The following is a 23,372-nucleotide window of genomic DNA, read 5'->3' as shown; positions in this document are numbered from 1 at the left end:
TCCAATCCCTCCCACTTCCTAATGCTCACGCATTTAGGGAAATTAATCTTGCCTCTTTGTGTAGGATGGACTGGAAGGAGGAAAGGTACTACCATTTTTCATTCACTCATTCATCTGTCCAACAATGTTTAACATGCCTGTTATGGACAGGCACTGTTTTAGGTGCTGGGGATACAGAACTGAACTCAACAGACAAAATCCCTGCCCTCAGGAAGTTTACATTCTAATGGGGAAGAAATAAACTAATATATAGTAAATAGCTAGTAAGTCAGGTGGTGATACACATCCTATGGAGAGAAATAAAATCGAGAAGAGAGATAGGGGGTCTCAGGGTGGGAACTGGGGGAGTCCCAGTAGGAAGGGGATTTATGTTTTTTAAAGGATATGTTCATAGAAGGCCTCATGGAGAAGTTAATCTTTAAACGAAGACCTGAAGGAGGTGAGAGATCAAGCCACTCTGCTGTGGGGGCCACCATGGGCTGATATAAATATAAAACAGAATAATTGCTGTTCCTTTTACAAGCATGTTTGCTCTGCTCCTGCCTGCACCCTAATGTCCATGGCCTAGCCTTCCTCAAGTAGCCGTGCTCAAATGCTCACTTCTTCCTTGAAGCCTTCTCAGAATCACCCTCTATCCTGGCCAGAAGAGTTCTCTCCCTCTCTTATCTCGAATCACTTCCTACCTGCAGGAGGCAGAGAGAACTCCAGGAAAAGGGAAACAGCAAGTACAGGAGTGATCACTCTGTAGATTGTGTTTGAAACCAGAGACTAGATGAGATCACCATGGGAGCATGAGTAGCAGAGATGAGGTCTAAGGGTTTGAGGTGCTCTGGCATATCAACATGTAAAGGTTAGGGAAAAATGAGAGCAAACCAGCAAAGGAGTCTGAAAAGGAGTGGCCAGGGAGGTAGGAGGAAAACAAAGGGTCCCGGAAGCCATGTGAAGATGTTTAAAGGGAGAAGTGATCAACTATGTCAAGTGTGGCTGATCAAGTAAGATGAAGATGGAGAATCAATGGTTGAATTTAGGAAAGTAGGGGTTTTGACCTTGACAGAGCAAGAGACCTGCCCGAGGCCCCTATAGTCATGGGAAGAACTAAGCTTCTGAATTTCGGCAGGGCCCATGCAAATGAAAAGGGGCACAGATTTGCAACAGGGTCAACTCGGGAGAGATAGGATTCTAGTTGACTGTGGAGGAGTGACAGAGGAAGGAGTCCGGAGCTGCTCTGAGGGTTCTGGCCAGGCCTCTGCAGCACAGCCCTCAGGGCAGTCTGAGCACCTAGATCCCCTAGCTCAGGTGTGAGAAATCACATTTGCCCATCAGTTCAACTGAAGCAAGGTTGGGACTTTTTAAAAGGGCATTTTGCTAAACAGAAGAAAGGAAAAGAGTACAAACCACATGGACAGGTGAAATTTATAATGCCTGTGTCTCTCCTCCCAAGAAAGCAAAAGGCCAGTCACAAATTCACCTGAGGTATAAGATTAGCATTTATTGAGCACCTATCATATGCCAGGCAATATCTAAGTGTTTACGTATGTTAGCTAATTTATTCCAATTTAAGCTTCACAACAACTTTAGGAAGTAGGTGTTATGCCCATTTTCTTTTCTTTTTCTTTTTTTTTTTGCAGTTTTTGCATTACTTTCTTTTTTTAAATTTTATTATTATTACACTTTAAGTTTTAGGGTATATGTGCACAATGTGCAGGGTTGTTACATATGTATACATGTGCCATGTTGGTGTGCTGCACCCATTAACTCCTCATTTAACACTAGGTAAATCTCCTAATGCTATCCCTCCCCCCTCCCCCCACCCCACAACAGTCCCTGGAGTGTGATGTTCCCCTTCCTGTGTCCATGTGTTCTCATTGTTCAGTTCCCACCTATGAGTGAGAACATGCGGTGTTTGGTTTTTTGTCCTTGTGATAGTTTGCTGAGAATGATGGTTTCCAGTTTCATCCATGGCCCTACAAAGGACATGAACTCATCATTTTTTATGGCTGGATAGTATTCCATGGTATATATGTGCCACGTTTTCTTAATCCAGTCTATCGTTGTTGGACATTTGGGTTGGTTCCAAGTCTTTGCTATTGTGAATAGTGCCGCAATAAACATACGTGTGCATGTGTCTTTATAGCAGCATGATTTATAATCCTTTGGGTATATACCCAGTAATGGGATGGCTGGGTCAAATGGTATTTCTAGTTCTAGATCCCTGAGGAATCGCCACACTGACTTCCACAATGTTGAACTAGTTTACAGTCCCACCAAAAGTGTAAAAGTGTTCCTATTTCTTCACATCCTCTCCAGCACCTGTTGTTTCCTGACTTTTTAATGATTGCCATTCTAACTGGTGTGAGATGGTAACTCATTGTGGTTTTGATTTGCATTTCTCTGATGGCCAGTGATGGTGAGCATTTTTTCATGTGTTTTTTGGCTGCATAAATGTCTTCTTTTGAGAAGTGTCTGTTCATATCCTTCGCCCACTTTTTGATGGGGTTGTTTGTTTTTTTCTTGTAAATTTGTTTGAGTTCATTGTAGATTCTGGATATTAGCCCTTTGTCAGATGAGTAGGTTGTGAAAATTTTCTCCCATTTTGTAGGTTGCGTGTTCACTCTGATGGTAGTTTCTTTTGCTGTGCAGAAGCTCTTTAGTTTAATTAGATCCCATTTGTCAATTTTGTCTTTTGTTGCCATTGCTTTTGGTGTTTTAGACATGAAGTCTTTGCCCATGCCTATGTCCTGAATGGTAATGCCTAGGTTTTCTTCTAGGGTTTTTATGGTTTTAGGTCTAACATGTAAGTCTTTAATCCATCTTGAATTAATTTTTGTATAAGGTGTAAGGAAGGGATCCAGTTTCAGCTTTCTACATATGGCTAGCCAGTTTTCCCAGCACCATTTATTAAATAGGGAATTCTTTCCCCATTGCTTGTTTTTGTCAGGTTTGTCAAAGATCAGATGGTTGTACATATGTGGCATTATTTCTGAGGGCTCTGTTCTGTTCCATTGATCTATGTCTCTGTTTTGGTACCAGTACCATGCTGTTTTGGTTACTGTAGCCTTGTAGTATAGTTTGAAGTCAGGTAGCATGATGCCTCTGGCTTTGTTCTTTTGGCTTAGGATTGACTTGGCGATGCGGGCTCTTTTTTGGTTCCATATGAACTTTAAAGTAGTTTTTTCCAATTCTGTGAAGAAAGTCATTGGTAGCTTGATGGGGATGGCATTGAATCTATAAATTACCTTGGGCAGTATGGCCATTTTCATGATATTGATTCTTCCTACCCATGAGCATGGAATGTTCTTCCATTTGTTTGTATCCTCTTTTATTTCCTTGAGCAGTGGTTTGTAGTTCTCCTTGAAGAGGTCCTTCATATCCCTTGTAAGTTGGATTCCTAGGTATTTTATTCTCTTTGAAGCAATTGTGAATGGGAGTTCACTCATGATTTGGCTCTCTGTTTGTCTGTTATTGGTGTATAAGAATGCTTGTGATTTTTGTACATTGATGTTGTATCCTGAGACTTTGCTGAAGTTGCTTATCAGCTTAAGGAAATTTTGGGCTGAGACAATGGGGTTTTCTAGATATACAATCATGTCATCTGCAAACAGGGACAATTTGACTTCCTCTTTTCCTAATTGAATACCCTTCATTTCCTTCTCCTGCCTAATTGCCCTGGCCAGAACTTCCAACACTATGTTGAATAGGAGTGGTGAGAGAGGGCATCCCTGTCTTGTGCCAGTTTTCAAAGGGAATGCTTCCAGTTTTTGCCCATTCAGTATGATATTGGTTGTGGGTTTGTCATAGATAGCTCTTATTATTTTGAGATACGTCCCATGAATACCTAATTTATTGAGAGTTTTTAGCATGAAGTGTTGTTGAATTTTGTCAGAGGCCGTTTCTCCATCTATTGAGATAATCATTTGGTTTTTGTCTTTGGTTCTGTTTATATGCTGGGTTACATTTATTGATTTGCGAATGTTGAACCAACCTTGCATCCCAGAGATGAAGCCCACTTGATCATGGTGGATAAGCTTTTTGATGTGCTGCTGGATTCGGTTTGCCAGTATTTTATTGAGGATTTTTGCATCAATGTTCATCAAGGATATTGGTCTAAAATTCTCTTTTTTGGTTGTGTCTCTGCCCGGCTTTGGTATCAGGATGATGCTGGCCTCATAAAATGAGTTAGGGAGGATTCCCTCTTTTTCTATTGATTGGAATAGTTTCAGAAGGAATGGTGCCAGCTCCTCCTTGTACCTCTGGTAGAATTCGGCTGTGAATGCATCTGGTCCTGGACTTTTTTTGATTGGTAAGCTATTGATCGTTGCCACAATTTCAGAGCCTGTCACTGGTCTATTCAGAGATTCAACTTCTTCCTGGTTTAGTCTTGGGAGGGTGTATGTGTCGATGAATTTATCCATTTCTTCTAGATTTTCTAGTTTATTTGCGTAGAGGTGTTTGTAGTATTCTCTGATGGTAGTTTGTATTTCTGTGGGATCAGTGGTGATATCCCCTTTATCATTTTTTATTGCGTCTATTTGATTCTTCTCTCTTTTCTTCTTTATTAGTCTTGCTAGCAGTCTATCAATTTTGTTGATCTTTTAAAAAAAACCAGCTCCTGGATTCATTAATTTTTTGAAGGGTTTTTTGTGTCTCTATTTCCTTCAGTTCTGCTCTGATTTTAGTTATTTCTTGCCTTCTGCTAGCTTTTGAATGTGTTTGCTCTTGCTTTTCTAGTTCTTTTAATTGTGATGTTAGGGTGTCAATTTTGGATCTTTCCTGCTTTCTCTTGTGGGCATTTAGTGCTATAAATTTCCCTCTACACACTGCTTTGAATGTGTCCCAGAGATTCTGGTATGTCGTGTCTTTGTTCTCGTTGGTTTCAAAGAACATCTTTATTTCTGCCTTCATTTCGTGATGTACCCAGTAGTCATTCAGGAGCAGGTTGTTCAGTTTCCATGTAGTTGAGCGGTTTTGAGTGAGTTTCTTAATCCTGAGTTCTAGTTTGATTGCACTGTGGTCTGAGAGACAGTTTGTTATAATTTCTGTTCTTTTACATTTGCTGAGGAGTGCTTTACTTCCAACTATGTGGTCGATTTTGGAATAGGTGTGGTGTGGTGCTGAAAAAAATGTATATTCTGTTGATTTGGGGTGGAGAGTTCTGTAGATGTCTATTAGGTCCACTTGGTGCAGAGCTGAGTTCAATTCCTGGGTATCCTTGTTAACTTTCTGTCTCGTTGATCTGTCTAATGTTGACAGTGGGGTGTTAAAGTCTCCCATTATTATTGTGTGGGAGTCTAAGTCTCTTTGTAGGTCACTCAAGACTTGCTTTATGAATCTGGGTGCTCCTGTATTGGGTGCATATATATTTAGGATAGTTAGCTCTTCTTGTTGAATTGATCCCTTTACCATTATGTAATGGCCTTCTTTGTCTCTTTTGATCTTTGTTGGTTTAAAGTCTGTTTTATCAGAGACTAGGATTGCAACCCCTGCCTTTTTTTGTTTTCCATTTGCTTGATAGATCTTCCTCCATCCCTTTGTTTTGAGCCTATGTGTGTCTCTGCATGTAAGATGGGTTTCCTGAATACAGCACACTGATGGGTCTTGACTCTTTATCCAATTTGCCAGTCTGTGTCTTTTAATTGGAGCATTTAGCCCATTTACATTTAAAGTTGATATTGTTATGTGTGAATTTGGTCCTGTCATTATGATGTTAGCTGGTTATTTTGCTTGTTAGTTGATGCAGTTTCTTCCTAGCCTTGATGGTCTTTACATTTTGGCATGTTTTTGCAGTGGCTGGAACTGGTTGTTCCTTTCCATGTTTAGCGCTTCCTTCAGGAGCTCTTTTAGGGCAGGTCTGGTGGTGACAAAATCTCTCAGCATTTGCTTGTCTGTAAAGTAGTTTATTTCTCCTTCACTTATGAAGCTTAGTTTGGCTGGATATGAAATTCTGGGTTGAAAATTCTTTTCTTGAAGAATGTTGAATGTTGGCCCCCACTCTCTTCTGGCTTGTAGAGTTTCTGCAGAGAGATCCACTGTTAGTCTGATGGGCTTCCCTTTGTGGGTAACCCGACCTTTCTCTCTGGCTGCCCTTAACATTTTTTCCTTCATTTCAACTTTGGTGAATCTGACAATTATGTGTCTTGGAGTTGCTCTTCTCGAGGAGTATCTTTGTGGCATTCTCTGTATTTCCTGAATCTGAATGTTGTCCTGCCTTGCTAGATTGGGGAAGTTCTCCTGGATAACATCCTGCAGAGTGTTTTCCAACTTGGTTCCATTCTCCCCCTCACTTTCAGGTACACCAATCAGACGTAGATTTGGTCTTTTCACATAGTCCCATATTTCTTGGAGGCTTTGTTCGTTTCTTTTTATTCTTTTTTCTCTAAACTTTCCTTCTCGCTTCATTTCATTCATTTCATCTTCCATCACTGATACCCTTTCTTCCAGTTGATCGCATCGGCTCCTGAGGCTTCTGCATTCTTCATGTAGTTCTCGAGCCTTAGCTTTCAGCTCCATCAGCCCCTTTTAGGACTTCTCTGCATTGGTTATTCTAGTTATCCATTCATCTAATTTTTTTTTCAAAGTTTCTAACTTCTTTGCCATTGGTTTGAATTTCCTCCTGTAGCTCGGAGTAGTTTGATCATCTGAAGCCTTCTTCTCTCAACTCGTCAAAGTCATTGTCCGTCCAGCTTTGTTCTGTTGCTGGTGAGGAGCTGCGTTCCTTTGGAGGAGGAGTGGCGCTCTGCTTTTTAGAGTTTCCAGTTTTTCAGCTCTGTTTTTTCCCTATCTTTGTGGTTTTATCTACTTTTGGTCTTTGATGGTGGTGACGTACAGATGGGTTTTTGGTGTGGATGTCCTTTCTGTTTGTTAGTTTTCCTTCTAACAGACAGGACCCTCAGCTGCAGGTCTGTTGGAGTTTGCTAGAGGTCCACTCCAGACCCTTTTTGCCTGGGTGTCAGCAGCAGTGGCTGCAGAAGAGTGGTGGCTGTAGAACAGCGGATTTTGAACACCCACAAATGCTGCTGCCTGATCGTTCCTCTGGAAGTTTTGTCTCAGAGGAGTACCCGGCCGTGTGAGGTGTCAGTCTGTCCCTACTGGGGGGTGCCTCCCAGTTAGGCTGCTCGGGGGTCAGGGACCCACTTGAGGAGGCAGTCTGCCCGTTCTCAGATCTCCAGCTGCATGCTGGGAGAACCACTACTCTCCTCAAAGCTGTCAGACAGGGACATTTAAGTCTGCAGAGGTTACTGCTGTCTTTTTGTTTGTCTGTGCCCTGCCCCCAGAGGTGGAGCCTACAGAGGCAGGCAGGCCTCCTTAAGCTGTGGTGGGCTCTACCCAGTTCGAGCTTCCCGCCTGCTTTGTTTACCTAATCAAGCCTGGGCAATGGCAGGTGCCCCTCCCCCAGCCTGGCTGCCGCCTTGCAGTTTGATCTCAGACTGCTGTGCTAGCAATCAGTGAGACTCTGTGGGCGTAGAACCCTCTGAGCCATGTGTGGGATATAATCTCCTGGTGTGCCGTTTTTTAAGCCCGTTGGAAAAGCGCAGTATTAGGGTGGGAGTGACCCGATTTTCCAGGTGCCATCTGTCACCCCTTTCTTTGACTAGGAAAGGGAACTCCCCGACCCCTTGTGCTTCCCGAGTGAGGCAGTGCCTCGCCCTGCTTTGGCTTGCACACGGTGCGCTGCACCCACTGTCCTGCACCCACTGTCTGGCACTCCCTAGTGAGATGAACCTGGTACCTCAGATGAAAATGCAGAAATCACCCGTCTTCTGCGTTGCTCACGATGGGAGCTGTAGACCAGAGCTCTTCCTATTCGGCCATCTTGGCTCCTGTGTTATGCCCATTTTCTAGAAGAAGAAACAGGCCTGGAGCAGTTAGGGGAGTTGCTCCTCTAAGCTTGAGGTCCCACAGATGGTCTGGGATTCAAACCTAGATCTGTCTAATAACGCAGTTGGTGCTGGTTTTCCTGCACTTGGCCATCTGAACAGCCTCTTGCCACATGGCAGTCTTCTTGGGAAGTCTGGGGAACACCAGGTGAAAACACTTTTTTCGGATCCTGGACGGTTTCCCTGTTTCTAGGCTCCTTTAGCTCTGGGAGGCAACAGAGGGTGATGGGTTAATACCTCCTCCCCCATCCCAAGAAATTAACTTTTCTGGGTAACTTTTGCCCTTGACAAGTCACACCCAAAAAGGGTCTCACCTTTTCTCTCTTTTGTGAGGGAAAATTGTTGCTTTCCTATTCTGTTAAAAGCTATGAGAGATTATTTTCTGAGGCCAGGAACTTAAGGGAATGACATAGGCTGTCTAAAAATAGGGCAGTCTGGGGCCCAGACAATGTTAGGGTCATGGACACATTCAGGTAAGAGAGATTTAAGGGAACATCTTAAGAACCCTCAAATCCATAAGTACATTGGGCCTTATCTGTTGACTAAATCAATAAAAGTATAGCTACTGGTATGTAGAGAGGGGACTCCATTGAGATTAAAGAAAGCTACTTTTACTAAAAAATATAAGAAGCTATGGACAGTCCAAACTCTTTGCTTAACCCTTGAGAAAACAGGGACCCAAAGAGTGGAATGACTTGCTGGAGTTCACCCAGCCAACTGGTGCAACTGACCAAAGCCTACAGCTGTCGGTCCTAGTGCACTTTGCTACTGTGAAGTGGTGTGCCTGCAGCTGTGCTGGGTGCCTTGGAATGTACTGAGAGACATGTGTGTGCGAAAAAGATGGTGAGCATAGCTTTATTTTGCAGTTTGTTTAGAAAGAGAGTCAGGAGAGCTTGGACCTTAATTCTCAAATTCTGATTCCCAGCTCCAGGTTGCTGTGTGAATGTCCACTCACATTCAAACAATCTGGCTCAGTGATGGATATAGGCTTGCTGCTGTTTTCATGCCAAATGTCCCAGCCCTTCCTGCCTCCCTGCCTTTGGTCTCCCTCAGGCCCAGAAGAAGCTGCAAGGGAGGCACATGACAAGCTTGAAGATGCTTTTATTGAGAAGGAGAGGGACTGAAGAGATTCTTGACAAGCCTAGGCATAAATGCTCCAGGTTTGGGAAAGAGGTAAAATAAATAGGTGGTTACTGGGGAGGCTCCAACACAGCCAGAAGGGACACTGTTTGCTTCAGCCTCTGGGCCTGTCCATTGTTTTTGCTGTGTGAGCTGGGGTGTGGGGTTTGCTGCAAACTGGGATCCAGAAGAGGAATTCTCGGGGCCCTAATGGGTATCAGATCTGCCATCTTGCATCAGCGGGGCCTGGTTCTTGGAGGTGTCTAAGCTGGTGCCTAAGGGCTTATCTGAGGAAAGAAAAAGATTCAGATGAGGCTGATGGCAGGTGAGGGATCTGCAGAGCTTATGCCACCAATAAGCTTGGAGCCTCAAGGTAAGCCTGAATGCATGAAGCTAAGCCCCTGGGGGAATATCCTGTGCCCAGCACCCGCCACACTCTGTTCTGCCCCAGGGCTGGGCCTGCAGGCTTTTCCAACTGGCCCTGTCACCCAGGAGCACCAGACACTCCCAATGGTTGTCAGGACCCCAGGGTGTCCTCACCCCCAGCATCCTTCTGACAGCCTCCAGCCGGGACAGGATTCGTGGGGCCTCCTGTGGACATAGCATCTGTAGCTCCCCAGGTCTTATGCGAAGTAGCTGGCTCCCCGTCAGGGACCCAAGTGTCCTCACCGTGCTGTGAACAAAACAGCAAAAGCCATCCGTGGTGGGCTTGAAGGACCCTGGGCCTGAGCATTTGGGTAGAGACAGGGCTCTTTGGGCTCAGAGGTTGGGGTTACAGAAAAATTCATGGAGTAGGCTATCTGAGATTGAAGGAGTAAAGTCAGCATTTGGCTTCAGCCAATTTCAGAACTTCCAGATTTGAAAGAAGTGCTCTGGGAGAGAATCTTCTGGCTGGGGAGGGGCGGCTAAGCTGGCAGCTGGGGTTCTTCCCGAGTCCACTCCCCTGATCCTTGCTGCCTTTGCCACAGCAGAGCTCCCCACTTAATCTCTAATCTAGGCTTGGACACGCCTCTGCTCTGTCCTCTAACTCAGCAGAGACGGTGCTGGATCGGGGTCATGTACAATGTAGGCCAGGTTGTATGTCCTGGGTCTCTGGGTTTCCTTGGTTAGCCCTTTACAAAGTTTCTCCCTCCATATCCTGTAGGGCCAGGCACTCACGCAGTGGAGAAGTTCTCTGCCTGCAGCCAGTCTGTGACCTCTTCAGGCCTCGAGCTAAGTCGAAGCATTGGAACCTAGAATCAGGGGGAACCAGGGGTCAGAGTCCATCTCATCTCACAGCCAACCACAGCCCCTAACATCTGGGTCCCTTCTCCAGGTTCCCATCAAATCACTTCTCTTACTCTGTGGCTTTCTGGTCTGGCAGGGAGCTGGTCTTGTTCTCTGCTCTGGCCCCATGATAAAGTTGGCACACTAAGCATGCAATAATACGGTCCGAATCAAACCAAGACTATCTCCTCTGCTTGCCACTGAATCCTCCCCACCCCCACCTCCAACTCAAGACTTAGGGCTCTGGATAGTCCAGGCTGGGTAGTACCCGAGAGGGTGACTGGCCCTGGGTCCCAGGGGTCCCCGGCTGTAGGGGCTCCAGGATGTTGCTTGGAATGTAGCCGCTCTGTCCCGCCTCATTCTTCACCAGCCACCACCGCTTGCTGTGGTCCAGAACCTGCCAAGAGTCACCACCTCAGTCCCCTGAGCCTCTGTCCAGCCAGCCTTCCCTCCCCACACAAGGCTTTCTCCCTCCGGCTCTTTCCTACCCTCCTTCTCCCTCTCTAGGCCACCCACCTTGGCAGCTCCATCCCTGGACCATCCACCCTTGGCTGCCTGTAGCTCCCACCAACCACCACCTCCTTTTCTAGCCTATGGCCCAAGCCTCACCTCCAGCTTCTCTCCCTGGACCACAGTCAGTTCCCGTGGGTTCCTAGCTTCAAACTCGTACAAGACTTGCATTTTCAGGGCTGGCTGGGCAGGTTTGGGGCTGGAGGGCCTGGAGTTGGGGTCCCCAGGCTGAGGGTCATGGTTGTGTGTCTTCTCCTGAGGAAAGTGTGAGGTGCTCCCTAACCTATGACTTCCCCGCCTAAGAAACAGAGTCAGGATGGCTGGAGAATGGGGCCTCAGAAATTGAGCCTATGTCCCAGCCCTGAGATTCCCCTCAGGTATCTCCGGCCTGCAGTCTGATGGTGACTTTTGGGTTTCTTTAGAGTTTGCTGGCAGGTCAGTGTTAGGTGGGGCTTTCTGCAGGCAGGAGGGGTCTGAAATGTCATTGATTTCTGAAGACGTTTCCGGGAGTGGAATTTTCTACATCTGAGTTCTGCCCTAAGCACTTTATACTTGAGTATGGGAAATCAGAAGCATGTGTGGGTAGTATCATGAGAAGAAGCAATGTGAGCCTAGGAGGGTAGAACACTGTTTTTCACCCAAGGTAGGAGAGGGATGTCCTCGTACATGTTTGTCTGGCTAAAAGAGACCCTCTTGGCTCTCTTAAGATGTAGAGAGCCAGAGATCCAAAGGAACAGCCCTGTCCCTCCCTCCCCAGGACCACGCAGTCCCTATTAAGCCCAGAGCATACCGAAGGGAAACAGGGTCCTGGTATCCTAAGGGTGCCTGTAAGGGACAGAACAGAGAGTGAGTAAGAGCAGGAGGCAGGCAGCATGGTGGGAGGGAGCTGGGGTATCCGACCACAGGCATAAGCAGCTCACACACAGCTGCCTCCTATCCCCTTTCCTGCCTCCCCCAGTTTACAGATACAGGTACCCACATGAACCCACCTACCCACTACTTGGAGATGGGGCCAGAAATTGAGCCTATGTCCCAGCCCTGAGAGTCCCCCAAAATATCTCCTGTTTGCAGTCTGGTGGTGACTTTTGGGTTTCCATGGAATTTGCTGGCTTGCCAGTGTTAGGTCACACTAGTTGTGTGACCATGGTTTGGATGGGGAGGGCAGAAACTAGCCAGGGACTAGGGCTGTGGGTAGGGCTCTATGCCAAGCTCCCCTTACTTGGCTGGAGGGCTCTGGAAGTTGCCAGTCATCCGAGAATGTGGGTTGGTAGGGCGGGGGCTCATCGCCTGTCCAGTCGTCCCTGAAGAGGGAAACAAAGCTGAGTTCACATCCACTCTGTGAACTCTGATGCCAGGCTGTGGGATGCGGAGAGGGAGGGGACGACAGGGCCTAGCCTCAGGAATCTTTTGGCTAATAGGTGACATGGTCCATGTGCACAGATGAAAGGCCCCAGGACACCCACAAAGGAGCAAGCAGTTAAGCCTGGACACATCCCACGGTGCAGGTGTCTGGGGGTCAACCTCACCTCTGCCCATGAGGTAAAGATACACCACCTCCGTTAAGAACATGATGGACACTTCATTGCCCTGATTGGGCATTTGGATTAAAGTAGTAGAACTACAAGAGCTTTTGGGCTGGCCAACACCCCAGGGGTCTTGTGCAGTATTTTTCTAGGCTGTTTTTAGTTTCCCAGCAGCAGATCCTTTTCTTTCTAGCTAAATTGTCTGTGGATTTCCACCCGGTGAAGTAGACAGCAGCCGAGCTGCTCCCATTGACTGACTCTGGGATGGGCTGGTCCTTGCCTCTCAGCCTCCCCCTCACCCATTACACAGGGCCCAGGAGGACCATGCTGTTTGTGGCCTTCAGGCTTGCCCTGCTTGGAATATTTTCCACTTGTCTGCCCAGGGAATGCCCATTCATTTCCTTGAAGAAGTTCCCCTCCTTGCTTCACTGGGGCAGAAGTAAATATTCTGCTGAACTTGGTACATCCCTAGGTATTGCTCTTCTCACACTGCATTGCTCATGATTCTTAGCTCTTTGTTTCTTACTATATATAGATATCCTTGGGGGCTGTACCCCTAGTACAGTGGCTGATACATAGGAGGCAGCTATTAAGTGTTTATTCAATGGGAACAAAGGAATGATTCCCTCTTCTCAATTTTCTTAATTGTTTCCTTCTGTGCCTTAGAAACATGCTTGGGTCTTGACCCTAATACTACTCCGTATAAGCTGTCATCCTATTACTTTCTTCTTACCAAATTTCTTGAGAATGTGCCTATATCCTCTGCCTATATATTCTTGTCTCTGTTTCTTTCATTATTTCTGCAACCTGGTTTCTACCTCTGCCATTACTTTATTGAAGCTAGTCCATTTAAAATCCTGATTGCTAAATCCAATGGCCTTGTATGGTCTCTGTCCTTCTGGATGACCACAACATTTAGTGTTACTTATAGCTTTGGGTCAATTTGCCAAAAATCAAGTTATCTAAATATAATTTGCCTGAAATTCAACTCTTTTGAGGGTTTTTACATTTCTTTAGGTATTCTATTTTCTATGTTTCTGTCTTTCATTTATTTCTGGTTATGTTAAGAAACTAAAAAACATCTAAGGGCACATCTGACAATATTACATTTAAAAGTATTTATCAATTGTACATCATTTTATGAATACTGAAGTTGTTTTGCATCTTCGTGGGTATTTAAAAAATAATATGTGCTAATCTGTTTTTCTAAGGACTCAAATTGTAGAAGTAAGGCTGGGTTTTGAAACAGAAAATGTTGTATTCGACCTGGTTATTCAATGTTAAAGTGGCTGAATGAAAGAATTTGAGGCCCTCTTGTTTGAGTCTATTGTAGAACCTCTGTTTTCCTCTCCTGCTAGTGCTAGACAGATACCAGAGCTATTCCCACAGACAGTGGGAGCCCAGCACAGCCCTAGGAACTGTGAGACTGGCTTATTCAGGTACTCTTAGTCCCAGGGTTTTGGACAAGGGAACTCTGGTATGAGATGGGAGGTCCAGAACTGATAAGTAATTTCATTTTAGTGACTGCACAGACGGTGCATAAAAATAGATTGTTATGGGTGGAAACAACCCACCTGTCCATCAACAGATGAATAAATAAATAAAATGTGTCATACCCATAACAACGGGATATTATCCAGCTATAAAAAGGAAGGCAGTTCTGATAGATGAATGAATCGTGAAGACATTATTTTAAGTGAAACAAGCCACATACGACAGGACAAATATTGTATGATTTCACTTATATGAGGTTCCTAGAACAGGCAACATATTCTCATAGAGACAGAAAGTAGAATAGAGGTTTCCAAGGGTTGAGGAGTGGGTAATGGGGAATTATTGTTTAATGGGTACAGAATTTCTGTTTGGGATGGTGAAAAAGTTCTTGAAATACTGTAGATAATGGTGTTGGTGGCACACATTGTTAATGAATGTATTGCCACTGAATTATACACTTAAAATGGTTAAAATGATAAAAATGGTTAATTTCATGCTATGTATATTATACCATAATAAAAAATAGATAGTTTTGAACTATAATTCATGTCTTCAGACAAACTGGACACAAAATTTTGTAAATGGGGCTGAATTGAAAAGAACTGGTCATGGCGGGGTGCGGCAGCTCACGCCTGTAATCTCAGCACTTTGGGAAGCCGAGGTGGGCGGATCCCTTGAGCTCAGGAGTTCAAGACCAGCCTGAGCAACATGGTGAAACCCCATCTCTACAAAAAAAATACAAAAAATAGCCAGACATGGTGGTGGCACACAGGTGGCACACCTGTGGTCCCAGCTATTCGAGAAGGTGAGGTAGGAGGATCGCTGGAGCCAGGAGGTGGAGCCTGCAGTGAGGTGAGATCATCATGCCACTGCACTCCAGAGTGAGTGACAGAGCGAGACCTTGTCTCAAACAAAACAAAAGTGGTTATTAGGCAAATAACTCCAAGAAAAGACTCATTTCCCTGTTGGCTTTTCTGCTTTTCTAAAGCCTTCTCTCTTGGTTTTCATCCCTCTGCTCTTCAGGTTCTCCTTAACTCTCTGGAATTATTCTCTGTCTTCTTAACCCTTTTTGCACTTGCCATGTAGAAGTTTGCCAAGGCCCTTGCCTCTTCTTTCATGGAATAGAGCAAACTATGCTTGTCAAGGTACGTTCAGGGGCTCCCTCTGGAGTGCTCCCCAGTAGCTGTGCCTCTAGCCATCACATCTGGGCATCCCCTCTCAGCTGCCCGGCCACCAGGCCTCTGTGGAATGTTCCAAGGATGCCTCAGCTCAGCGTGCCCAAGCTGGTTCCTCCCACTCCCCTGGCTCTCATCCGTTTGGTTTTTTGTTTTGTTTTGTTTTTTGAGATGGAGTTTCGCTCCTGTTGCACACACTGGAGTGCAGTGGGGCGATCTCAGCTCACTACAACCTCCGCCTCCCAGGTTCAAGTGATTCTCCTGCCTCAGCCTCCCAAGTAGCTGGGTTTACAGGCATGCACCACTATACACAGCTAATTTTGTATATTTAGAAGAGACGGGGTTTCACCATGTTGGCCAGGATGGTCTCGAACTCCTGACCTCAGGTGATCCGCCCACCTCGGCCTCCCAGAGTGCTGAGATTACAGGCATGAGCCACTGCACTGGCCCCGTTAGGTTTTTTTGTCCAGCTGCCCATCTCACAGTTACCCCTGCAGGGAGTATCTGTGTCTCTCTTAACCCCAGGCTCATTGGTTGCCAAGTCTTACTGATATTACATTTGCAGCATCTCTTACGTCAGTAATTCTTAAATCTGGGGCTGGATTGAGACAAAGTTTTCACTTTGTCCTTGACAAAAATGAGAAAATATTTTAGTAGAAGGTTGCCATCTCCCTTTTCTTGGGAAAAACTGTTCTTTTTTCTGAGATAACATGTTTCAGTAGTGGGTGATGGCAAGTGTGCACTTTTCTTTTGTTAATAAACTGTTGGCACTTAGACAAATAAAATGTTGGGAACTCTCTGTAGAGTCCCCCAAGTAGCTCTGAAATATTTCTGGTTTGTGACAACATAGAGCCTGGCCACCTCTGATGTCCTGCCTGATGCCTCCATGCCCCTCACCCCCGATTCAGTTCAGGCTTTGTCTTCACTCACCGGCTAGTGGTCCAGGCTGGGCCCAACCCCATCCAAAGGTTACTCTCAGGTGGGCTTAGACAGGACTGTAGCAGGTTGATAGCTTTAGGGGTGAGGAGGGGTGAGATCACTTGGGCTGCTAGGCCAGCCTCAGGGCACCTGGCCAGGATCTAGGGGAGAGATGGAAGGTGTCAGGAAGCCTAGGCTCCCACAGGGCCCAGTGAGGGTGGGAAAGGCCCAGAGTCCCTGGCTTCCCACTTTTGCAATGGTAGGATGTTACCTCCTGCAAGTGGCCCCATCTGCCTTGGGCCTGCTGCTCCTTCCTGTCTCCCTTGGAGCCTTGGTGTCCTTGGCTCTGACCCCAGCTCATCTGGTTCCACCCTGGCCCCTGCTCCCCCGTCCCCCTCCACCAGCTCCTTTCCTCTCTCTACTCCTTCTTGACTTCAGCCTGTCCGTCTTCACCACCCTGTCGTCCCTTGACTCACGAAGTTCAGGGACTTGAAGAGGATGTGTACGAGCTCAGGGGCACTTGTCTCCTTCAGCCAGGTGGCCAGCCTTCCCTGGGGACACAGGGCAATGCCTGTCACCACCCTTCACCCCACCCCATCTTCACCAGGTCACCATAATTGTTTTATGCCTTGGCTGGAAGGCTGGCACTTCCCAAAAGTCCCAAGAGGGGAGGGGAGGTTCTAGGGGGAGTAGATGAAGAAGAAAAAGGCTTGGGATGGTTGAGTCCAGACAGCAGAGGATTACTGGGGAGGAAGGGGAAGAGGAGAGGCCTGGTGAACTTGTGGGGAGCCACCTACCAGGAGGTTGAAGCTGTACTTGATCTTCTGGAAGCAGTCAATGTACTGTGCCTGGGTGAGACCTGGGAGAAGGGGCCAAGGCGGTGGGCCAGAGATCACCCTGAGACACCCCTACTCCTCTTCCCTGGCCCTCAGTACTCACCTCCCTGGTCCTTGTTTTTTTTCCCAAATTTCTTCTTCCTGCTGGTCTTTGCCTGAGCCTTCTCCAGCTTTCCCATGAACAGCTCAATGTCCCTTAGGACATGGTTCAGCACTTCCTGGGCCCCAAACAACCCATGGCCTTGAACGGGCAGTTGGGCCCACCCTGGAACTCCCCACACTGCCCCCCGCACCCCTCCCCACCACAAGCCCCAGCCTCAGGCCCAGTCTGGAGTATAAACAAGCCTCTCTGGCCTCCTGGCCCAGGCCCCGGCCATCCTGGGACCCTGGCCTCCTAGAAAAAGAGGGAGGGTTGGTGTCCTTCCTTTTCCCAGGCCCAGAAAGCCTCAGCAAACTCAAGACCATCCGCAGTTACCTCGTCCCTCTCTGGGTCCTCGGGGGAAGAGGACCGCCTTGGAGGAGGCAGAGTAAAGGCACTTGGTTCTCGGGCACTGGTGTGGCGTGGCAGGGGCCTTGGGGATGGTGGGAGGCCTGAAATGTAAGGGGACCATGGACCTAGATCTTAGATCTTTGACTTTTCATCGAAACCCTCTCCTCCACCTGCCCCCATGCCCCAAACTTACTGTGCTCTAGGGTCCTCTGGTGGGGCTGTTCTGGAGGGATCCCCGGCTCCAGATAGCGTGCCTGCTCCATAGGGAGCGGCCTTTCCATAGCAGGCCCCCTCCATCTGTCCTGGCCTGGCTGAAGGCCTCCAAGTCGAGGTCTGCTGAGGACATGGTAGGGGCCACATCTTTGACAAGGTTCTTTGGAGAGAGGCCCTCCCCACAATTCTGCTCCAGGACCCAGGGGCACCACCACCTCTCTCCAGGAGTCCCACCCCCTGCTCCCTGGTCTCCTTCTGGACCCACCCCTGACTCCACCCTGCCTCATCTGCCTACCCTCTGGGCCCTCTTGGGTCCCATCTCAGTCTCTGAGGACAGTCTCTAGTGCCCTCTGGGCTCAGACCCTTGCCTATGCCCACCTCTGTCCTGGCTCCTCCTCAGTCCAGGCCCAGGTTGGTTGGGCCACAACCTCCTGGGTGCCCCAAGATATGGGGTCAGGGTCTGGCCCCCAAGGCTGAGCTGGGAGGCCCCATAGGTGGGCTGGGCAGAGGCTGCCTACCTTTGCTCCAGCTCTTCCTCCAGAGCCTTCTGCAGGCTGGTCTTCAGTCGCTCTGCCTGGGAAGCAGCAGTCAGGCAGGCTAAGTGTGTGTGTGTGTGTGTGTGTGTGTGTGTGTGTGTGTGTGTGTGTGGTGGGGTGATGGTCGATGAACCCCACCCCTGACCAATCACCCCCGACCACTCACCCCCACTTCCTGGCACTGGAAGAGCAGAGTGCTAGTGCCTGGCAGGCCCGGCTCCTGCACAGTGATGGACAGGATGGAGTTGTAGGAACATGTGTTGAGCGCCACATTCATGGCCTGGATGCTGTCTAGGCGGTAAGAGTCCAGCTCCTCCTGGGCCAGGTGGAGAGGTCAACTGTGAGGCCACCAAGAGCTAGGTGTGGCTTCTGGGAGCTCCTGACCAGCTCATCCTAGCCCTTTGGTGGCCTAGGGCTGAGGTGTCATCTACCTGACTCTTGTGCCTCTGTCCCCAGCCTCTGTCCCCTGTCTCTTCCTAGGCTTGGGTGTGTGTTGTATGTGGGGAGAGTGGCTGCCCTTTGGGGCATGGAGGGTGGAGTTCAAGAGCTAGTGCTTGCTTCCCCACAGCCCAGGCTGGCTATCACTGGGTTTGCTGGGAAGGCTGACCTTGGTCTCGATGTCCAGCAGCTGCAGCCAGCCGTCCCTGACCTGCAGGATCAAGTCTTGGCTCCACACCCGGCCCTGTGCATCCATCTCGAACAGCTTCTGCAAGGCATCCTCGGGCCCCTGGACTCTCTGACTCCCCTGCTTACATGTCATCAAGTGCTGCAGGGAGAGGGGGAGTCCTAGGACTGGGAGAAAGCTCAGAGAGGGGGACCACAGGCGTGCTGGGTAGAGAAAAGCAGAAGAGGAAGAAGACGTGTCCTCGGCCCCCTTGAGGTATGAGGTTCCAGGCTTCAGATAAAGCAACTTTCCAGGGCCAATGTGAGGGACGGTGTCGAAGCACTGGGGCCAGGGATAGGGCCTCCATGTCTGAGTCTGAGGGGCTGCAGGAGGGGTTTGAGGACTCTGGAGGAAGGACAGGCATGGCCTTTACTAGTCCAGGCCAGGTGAGGCAGCTGGGTGGTGGAGGATGTGGGCTCCAGCCACCCAACAAATAACTCCTCTGGAGGTGATACAGGACCCTCAGATTCTGTCCCTGGCTTCCTTTGTTCCCTTTGGGAACTCAGTCCCAGCCCAGTCTTCCTCCTCACTCACCCAGCATTCCTGTCTCCTTCTCCCTGGTTCATGCCTGGAGATATCCATCGTGATCTCAGTCTCTGCTCAAGTCCTTGCCTACTGCTAGGCTGACCATTCAGGAGTTTTTTTGCTGTTATCCACTCTCCTTTAGGAGCCCCCTCCCTTCTCCCAGCCAAACATTACCTTCACAAGGCCCCTTCCACCCAGGCTTCTTGTGGTAGGGAGATGCAGCCTGCCTCCTGCCCTTTGACCCCACCCCCCTGCCCAGGGCCCAGCTCTTCTCCCTGTGTTCGCACTGCCAGCATGTTCAGGGGACTCTGGCATCATGAGCAAACTCCATCCTCCTGAACATGTCTCCTCTTGCTCTGCCTGCTGGGCCTAAAAGAAGCCTCTTCCCAGCCTCCACCCTACAGAGAAGCTGAGTCCTCCTGGCCTCTCCTCGGCTGGCTGGGGGAGCCCTGCTTCTGCTGACCTGTGGGACCTGCTGCCCTGTGGGACCTGCAGACCATCGCCCCAGCTCCCTCCCTGCTTGTTCTCCATTGGAGCCCTAACAAGTGGTGGCCAGGACAGGATGGCTTCTACCCCAGAGCTCCAGCCTGACCCTCTGCCTGCTCTCCCCACCACGCCCTTGTAGCCTGTGCTTCGCCTTCACCTTGGTGTCGACAGCCCTTCAGGCACCTAAATCTTGCAGTGCCTGCATCATCCTCCCTGGCAGAGCCAGAGACTCCATTCTAGCCTTGGAGCAGCCTCGGAGCTGCTCACAGTCACCCTGGAGGCTTGGGCCCAGGTGCCTCCCCTCTCCAACAGTGGCCCTCTCAATCCCCCACAGGGCCCAAAGATCCCACACACTCCTGCCTCCAGCCATGCAAGGTCTTGGGCAATGGAGCAGTGCCCTGGGGACTCGGGCAGCAGGGGGTTGGGAGACAGGGGAGGGTAGGTGGGTGGGTGGTTGTACGTGCTTCTTATCCCATCCTGCTGCTACTTCTTCCTGTCTGGGGACAGGACACTCACCCGCTCAACCTCCAGCCAGGCCTGCTCTGTTCAATCTGACCACCCCTCCTCCTCCCTGACACTGAGCAGATGCTCTGGCACGCTTGTTGGATCTGAGTCCATGCGACATGGTTGGGACAGGCTGTTGGCTTCTGGGGCAGGGACTTGTGTGAAGTGTCCATGTTCTGGCAGGGCGGTGGGCACATGGGAACACTTGGGTTTAGTTGGACACTGCCCGGGGCTGCAGAGGTACTCACCTCCACCCTGTGCTGCAGGAGGGTGGGCTCTGAGGTGAGGTTCTGGGAGTACTCCTTCCGGTGCACTACAGGGGCACAGAGCGAGGGGCGGGAGGTGGGCAGAAGAGCGAGGTGAGACTCAGGCAACTGCTGGGGGCAGTTGGTGTGAGGAAGGGGGAGTGGAGGATGGGACATTCTGGGGGCTCAGTGGGAGGGCACGGGAGAGGGGCCTGCCAGGAGCTTACAGTAAATGGCTCTGCTGCTGGGCCTTGACATGTTGACGCTGCTGAGGACGGCTCCCTAGAACCCAAAGTGAACCAGAGGCAGCCATCAGAGCTGGGGAAAGGTGTACCAGGCACAGCAGGGCAGAACAGTTGCTATTGCTCTGACTGGGGGCCTCTGTGACCAGACCCAAAGCCCCTGGCTCCAGGGGCCCTTTCCAGAGCCATCTGCAGCCAGCGTCCTCCACTGAGGAGCCCTCCATCTTGGCTGGGCCTGGAGGCCCCAGGCTGAGGGAAGGGAGGGTCAGGGAGGCCACAGCATGGCTGGGCCTCAGGGAAGGCTCCAGGCCTCCCATGGTTTGGCTAATAAAGCTCATGCCAAGGAGCCCAGGAAACCTGGATGGACAGGGACCTGCGTTCAGATCCTATCTTGGGCCTGGGTATGAAAGATGCTGGATGAGCAGAGGGTTCTGTAGCCGACCCCACCAGAGGAGGCCCTCTTGTTCGACCCTGTTTCAGTTCTGCAAACTGAGAGGACGCTGATGCTGGCTCTTCAGCTGTAGACCCTCTGGGAAGACTGCATGCATGTGTGTGTGTACTTATGGTGGCACTGCAGGACTCGCCAGTGAGCTGACCTCCCCAAGTGTCTCCCTAGGCCTCCTGGCTCTTTGCTTTTTGTACTCTGTATCCTCTGCCCAGGTCCCCTCCTGACCCCAACCCTTTAAATTCTAGCTCAAAGATCACCCTCTTGGTGAAGCCCTCCTGGACCACCCAACCCCACCCTGCCCAGGGTACCCTCCTAGTGCTGCACTGGACCTTGTACATTTATCTCCAGCAACAATAGTCACAACAGCCACCACGGTGCTGTGAGCCTGGTGCTGAGCCCCTTACCAACATCCTATCAGTTTCTCCTCACTGCCGTCCACTTGTACTTACTTGGCGCCACGTGCCTAGCACTGTTCTAACGGCGTTACCTTCAGTCACTCTAATCCTCAAAACAACCTCACAAGGCAGGTACTGGTATTGTCCCCATTTACCATATGAGGACTCTGAGGCTCAAAGACGGTAAGAGGCCTGAGGTCACAAATGAATGTTTAATAGAGAGCAACCCAGATCTGTCCGATTGCAAGCTTCATGTTTTAATGGTTTATAAACATGCCTCTGCCGCTGGGCTGTGCACAGTCACAGAGGGAGTCTAGAGAACATACATGTTGAAATGGAGTGGAATTAAATGTGGTGTGTGTGTCCCGGGTGGGGGTGGTGTTAGTCTGTGCGGGTCAAGGGTATGTGTTATCCGAATGAGGTTTGTGGGTATCCACATGTCTACATGGTACACCTCAGTTGTGCAGAAATACTGGACTACCCCGGGTAACATGTGAGAGAGCAACCCATACCCTTGTTTATTAGGACTGTTGTGAAAATGACGTAGGATCTGATAAGATGACTCAGTGTGGAAGGAAATAAACTGCCAGTGAACAATTAAGGGAATGTGGAAGGGACGGCTGGATCTCTGGTTTCCTTGTTTGGGAGGACCCCTTTTCTCTCCAGGGGTAAGGCGGGGCTAGAAGCCTGTTCCCCTTCCCCAGCCTCCCCCAACCCCCATTGTAACACTTCCTGCTTCTCCTTGCTCTCCATGCGGAAGAGGAAGTGAGGTCTGCCCCTGGTCAGCCCCACTCCCCACTCCCTCAACACCAGGGTGGGCCCTGTAGGGCCCTCTAGGTAGGTAGGTCAAGGTGGGGAAACAGCTGCCGCCAAAGATTCCCTACCCCAGGGAGGGAAGAGAGGGCTGGCTTGGCCTGCCTTGCCCCTTAGGGGTAGGGGAGCTGTGACAGCCCATTTTCCCCCTTTAAGCCCTAGATGTAGGGGTTTGGAGCAGGGAAGGCCATCACCTCACAGACCCTGGGGCAAGCATCCCAGAGGCCCTTCCGGAGCCGGGACCACCACTCTGCTTTCCAGCCCACCAGCCAGCTGCTGAGTCCCAAGCCCCTCCTTGGGCTTGATCCCCTGGGCTGCAGCTGGGAACAGGCTGGAGACCTGGCCTGGGAAGCCACTGAGTTGCCCCCACCTGCTCTGAGATCCCCTGTGACTGGGCTGGGCCCCGATCTTCCCTGGGGGCCAGGCCCTTACCTGGGTGCCAGTGAAGGCCGTGTGCCTGGTCCCCCCAGGAGGCTGGTCTTGGAGCAGGTGGTCCGGTGCTGGTGGTGGAAGGACAGCGGCTTCTCTGCTAGTGGCCACAGGCAGAGCCTGCCTTTGATGAGGTTACAGAGGCAGCCACGCCTGTGCTCTTTGGACTCTGGTGGGTGGGGAGGCTTCCTGGTCACTAACCGCTCAACATCAACCTGGACCTGCGGCAGTGTCTGTGCTGACAGGCGTCCCCAGCTTAGCTAGAGGCCCCTGCTTCCCTGTTTCCCCCACTGCTAGCCTTGGGGTGTGGCCCCCTCTTCCCTCTGCCTTTTAGGTGCCTACTCTGGGGAACAGGTCAGCATCAGGCACGGGGCTGGGACCAGAAGGAGAGAGCACACGTGGCCCAGAGTCTGGGTTCTGTGGTGAGGGCACAGGTCGGCTGGAGGTGGACTCCAGGCTTGGGGGAAGCTGTGGGCTGGCGTGTGTGCCATGCCTGTGCGTGGGTGGCACCCATAGGTGTGTGATCCTGTGTGCCTGGGTGGTGCCTGTGAGCAGGACATGGATCTTGTCACAGAAGATGGGGCCTGAGGCCCCTGGGGCATTACATGGAGCACTGAGATTCCCTCTGGCAGGGCCCTCATTCTGTCCCTACTGTTGTCCCTTCCAG

The 23,372-nt window shown here is 49.8% G+C and overlaps 1 protein-coding gene across 1 annotated transcript; it reads right to left on the bottom strand.

The window, feature by feature from the left end:
- Positions 1–8,957: 8,957 nt before the first annotated feature.
- EPS8L3 (EPS8 signaling adaptor L3) lies at positions 8,958–22,804 on the bottom strand. Its single transcript, XM_057302710.1, has 19 exons — positions 22,709–22,804; positions 20,606–20,660; positions 20,382–20,446; positions 18,562–18,720; positions 18,121–18,270; positions 17,937–17,992; positions 17,399–17,538; positions 17,191–17,306; positions 16,819–16,933; positions 16,677–16,738; positions 16,356–16,430; positions 15,892–16,040; positions 11,989–12,070; positions 11,560–11,594; positions 10,869–11,067; positions 10,528–10,656; positions 10,152–10,225; positions 9,534–9,666; positions 8,958–9,280 (listed from the first exon to the last, which is right to left on the bottom strand). Exons 2-19 carry the CDS (start codon positions 20,634–20,636, stop codon positions 9,269–9,271), a joined length of 1,782 nt encoding a protein of 593 aa, XP_057158693.1. The 5' UTR covers positions 20,637–20,660; positions 22,709–22,804; the 3' UTR covers positions 8,958–9,268.
- Positions 22,805–23,372: the final 568 nt, after the last annotated feature.

The sequence above is a fragment of the Pan paniscus genome, chromosome 1, assembly GCF_029289425.2.
Source record: "Pan paniscus chromosome 1, NHGRI_mPanPan1-v2.0_pri, whole genome shotgun sequence".
Classification (NCBI taxonomy): domain Eukaryota; kingdom Metazoa; phylum Chordata; class Mammalia; order Primates; family Hominidae; genus Pan; species Pan paniscus.
Note: the sequence above shows the minus strand (reverse complement) of the source record. Positions and strands in the feature narration are given on the sequence as shown.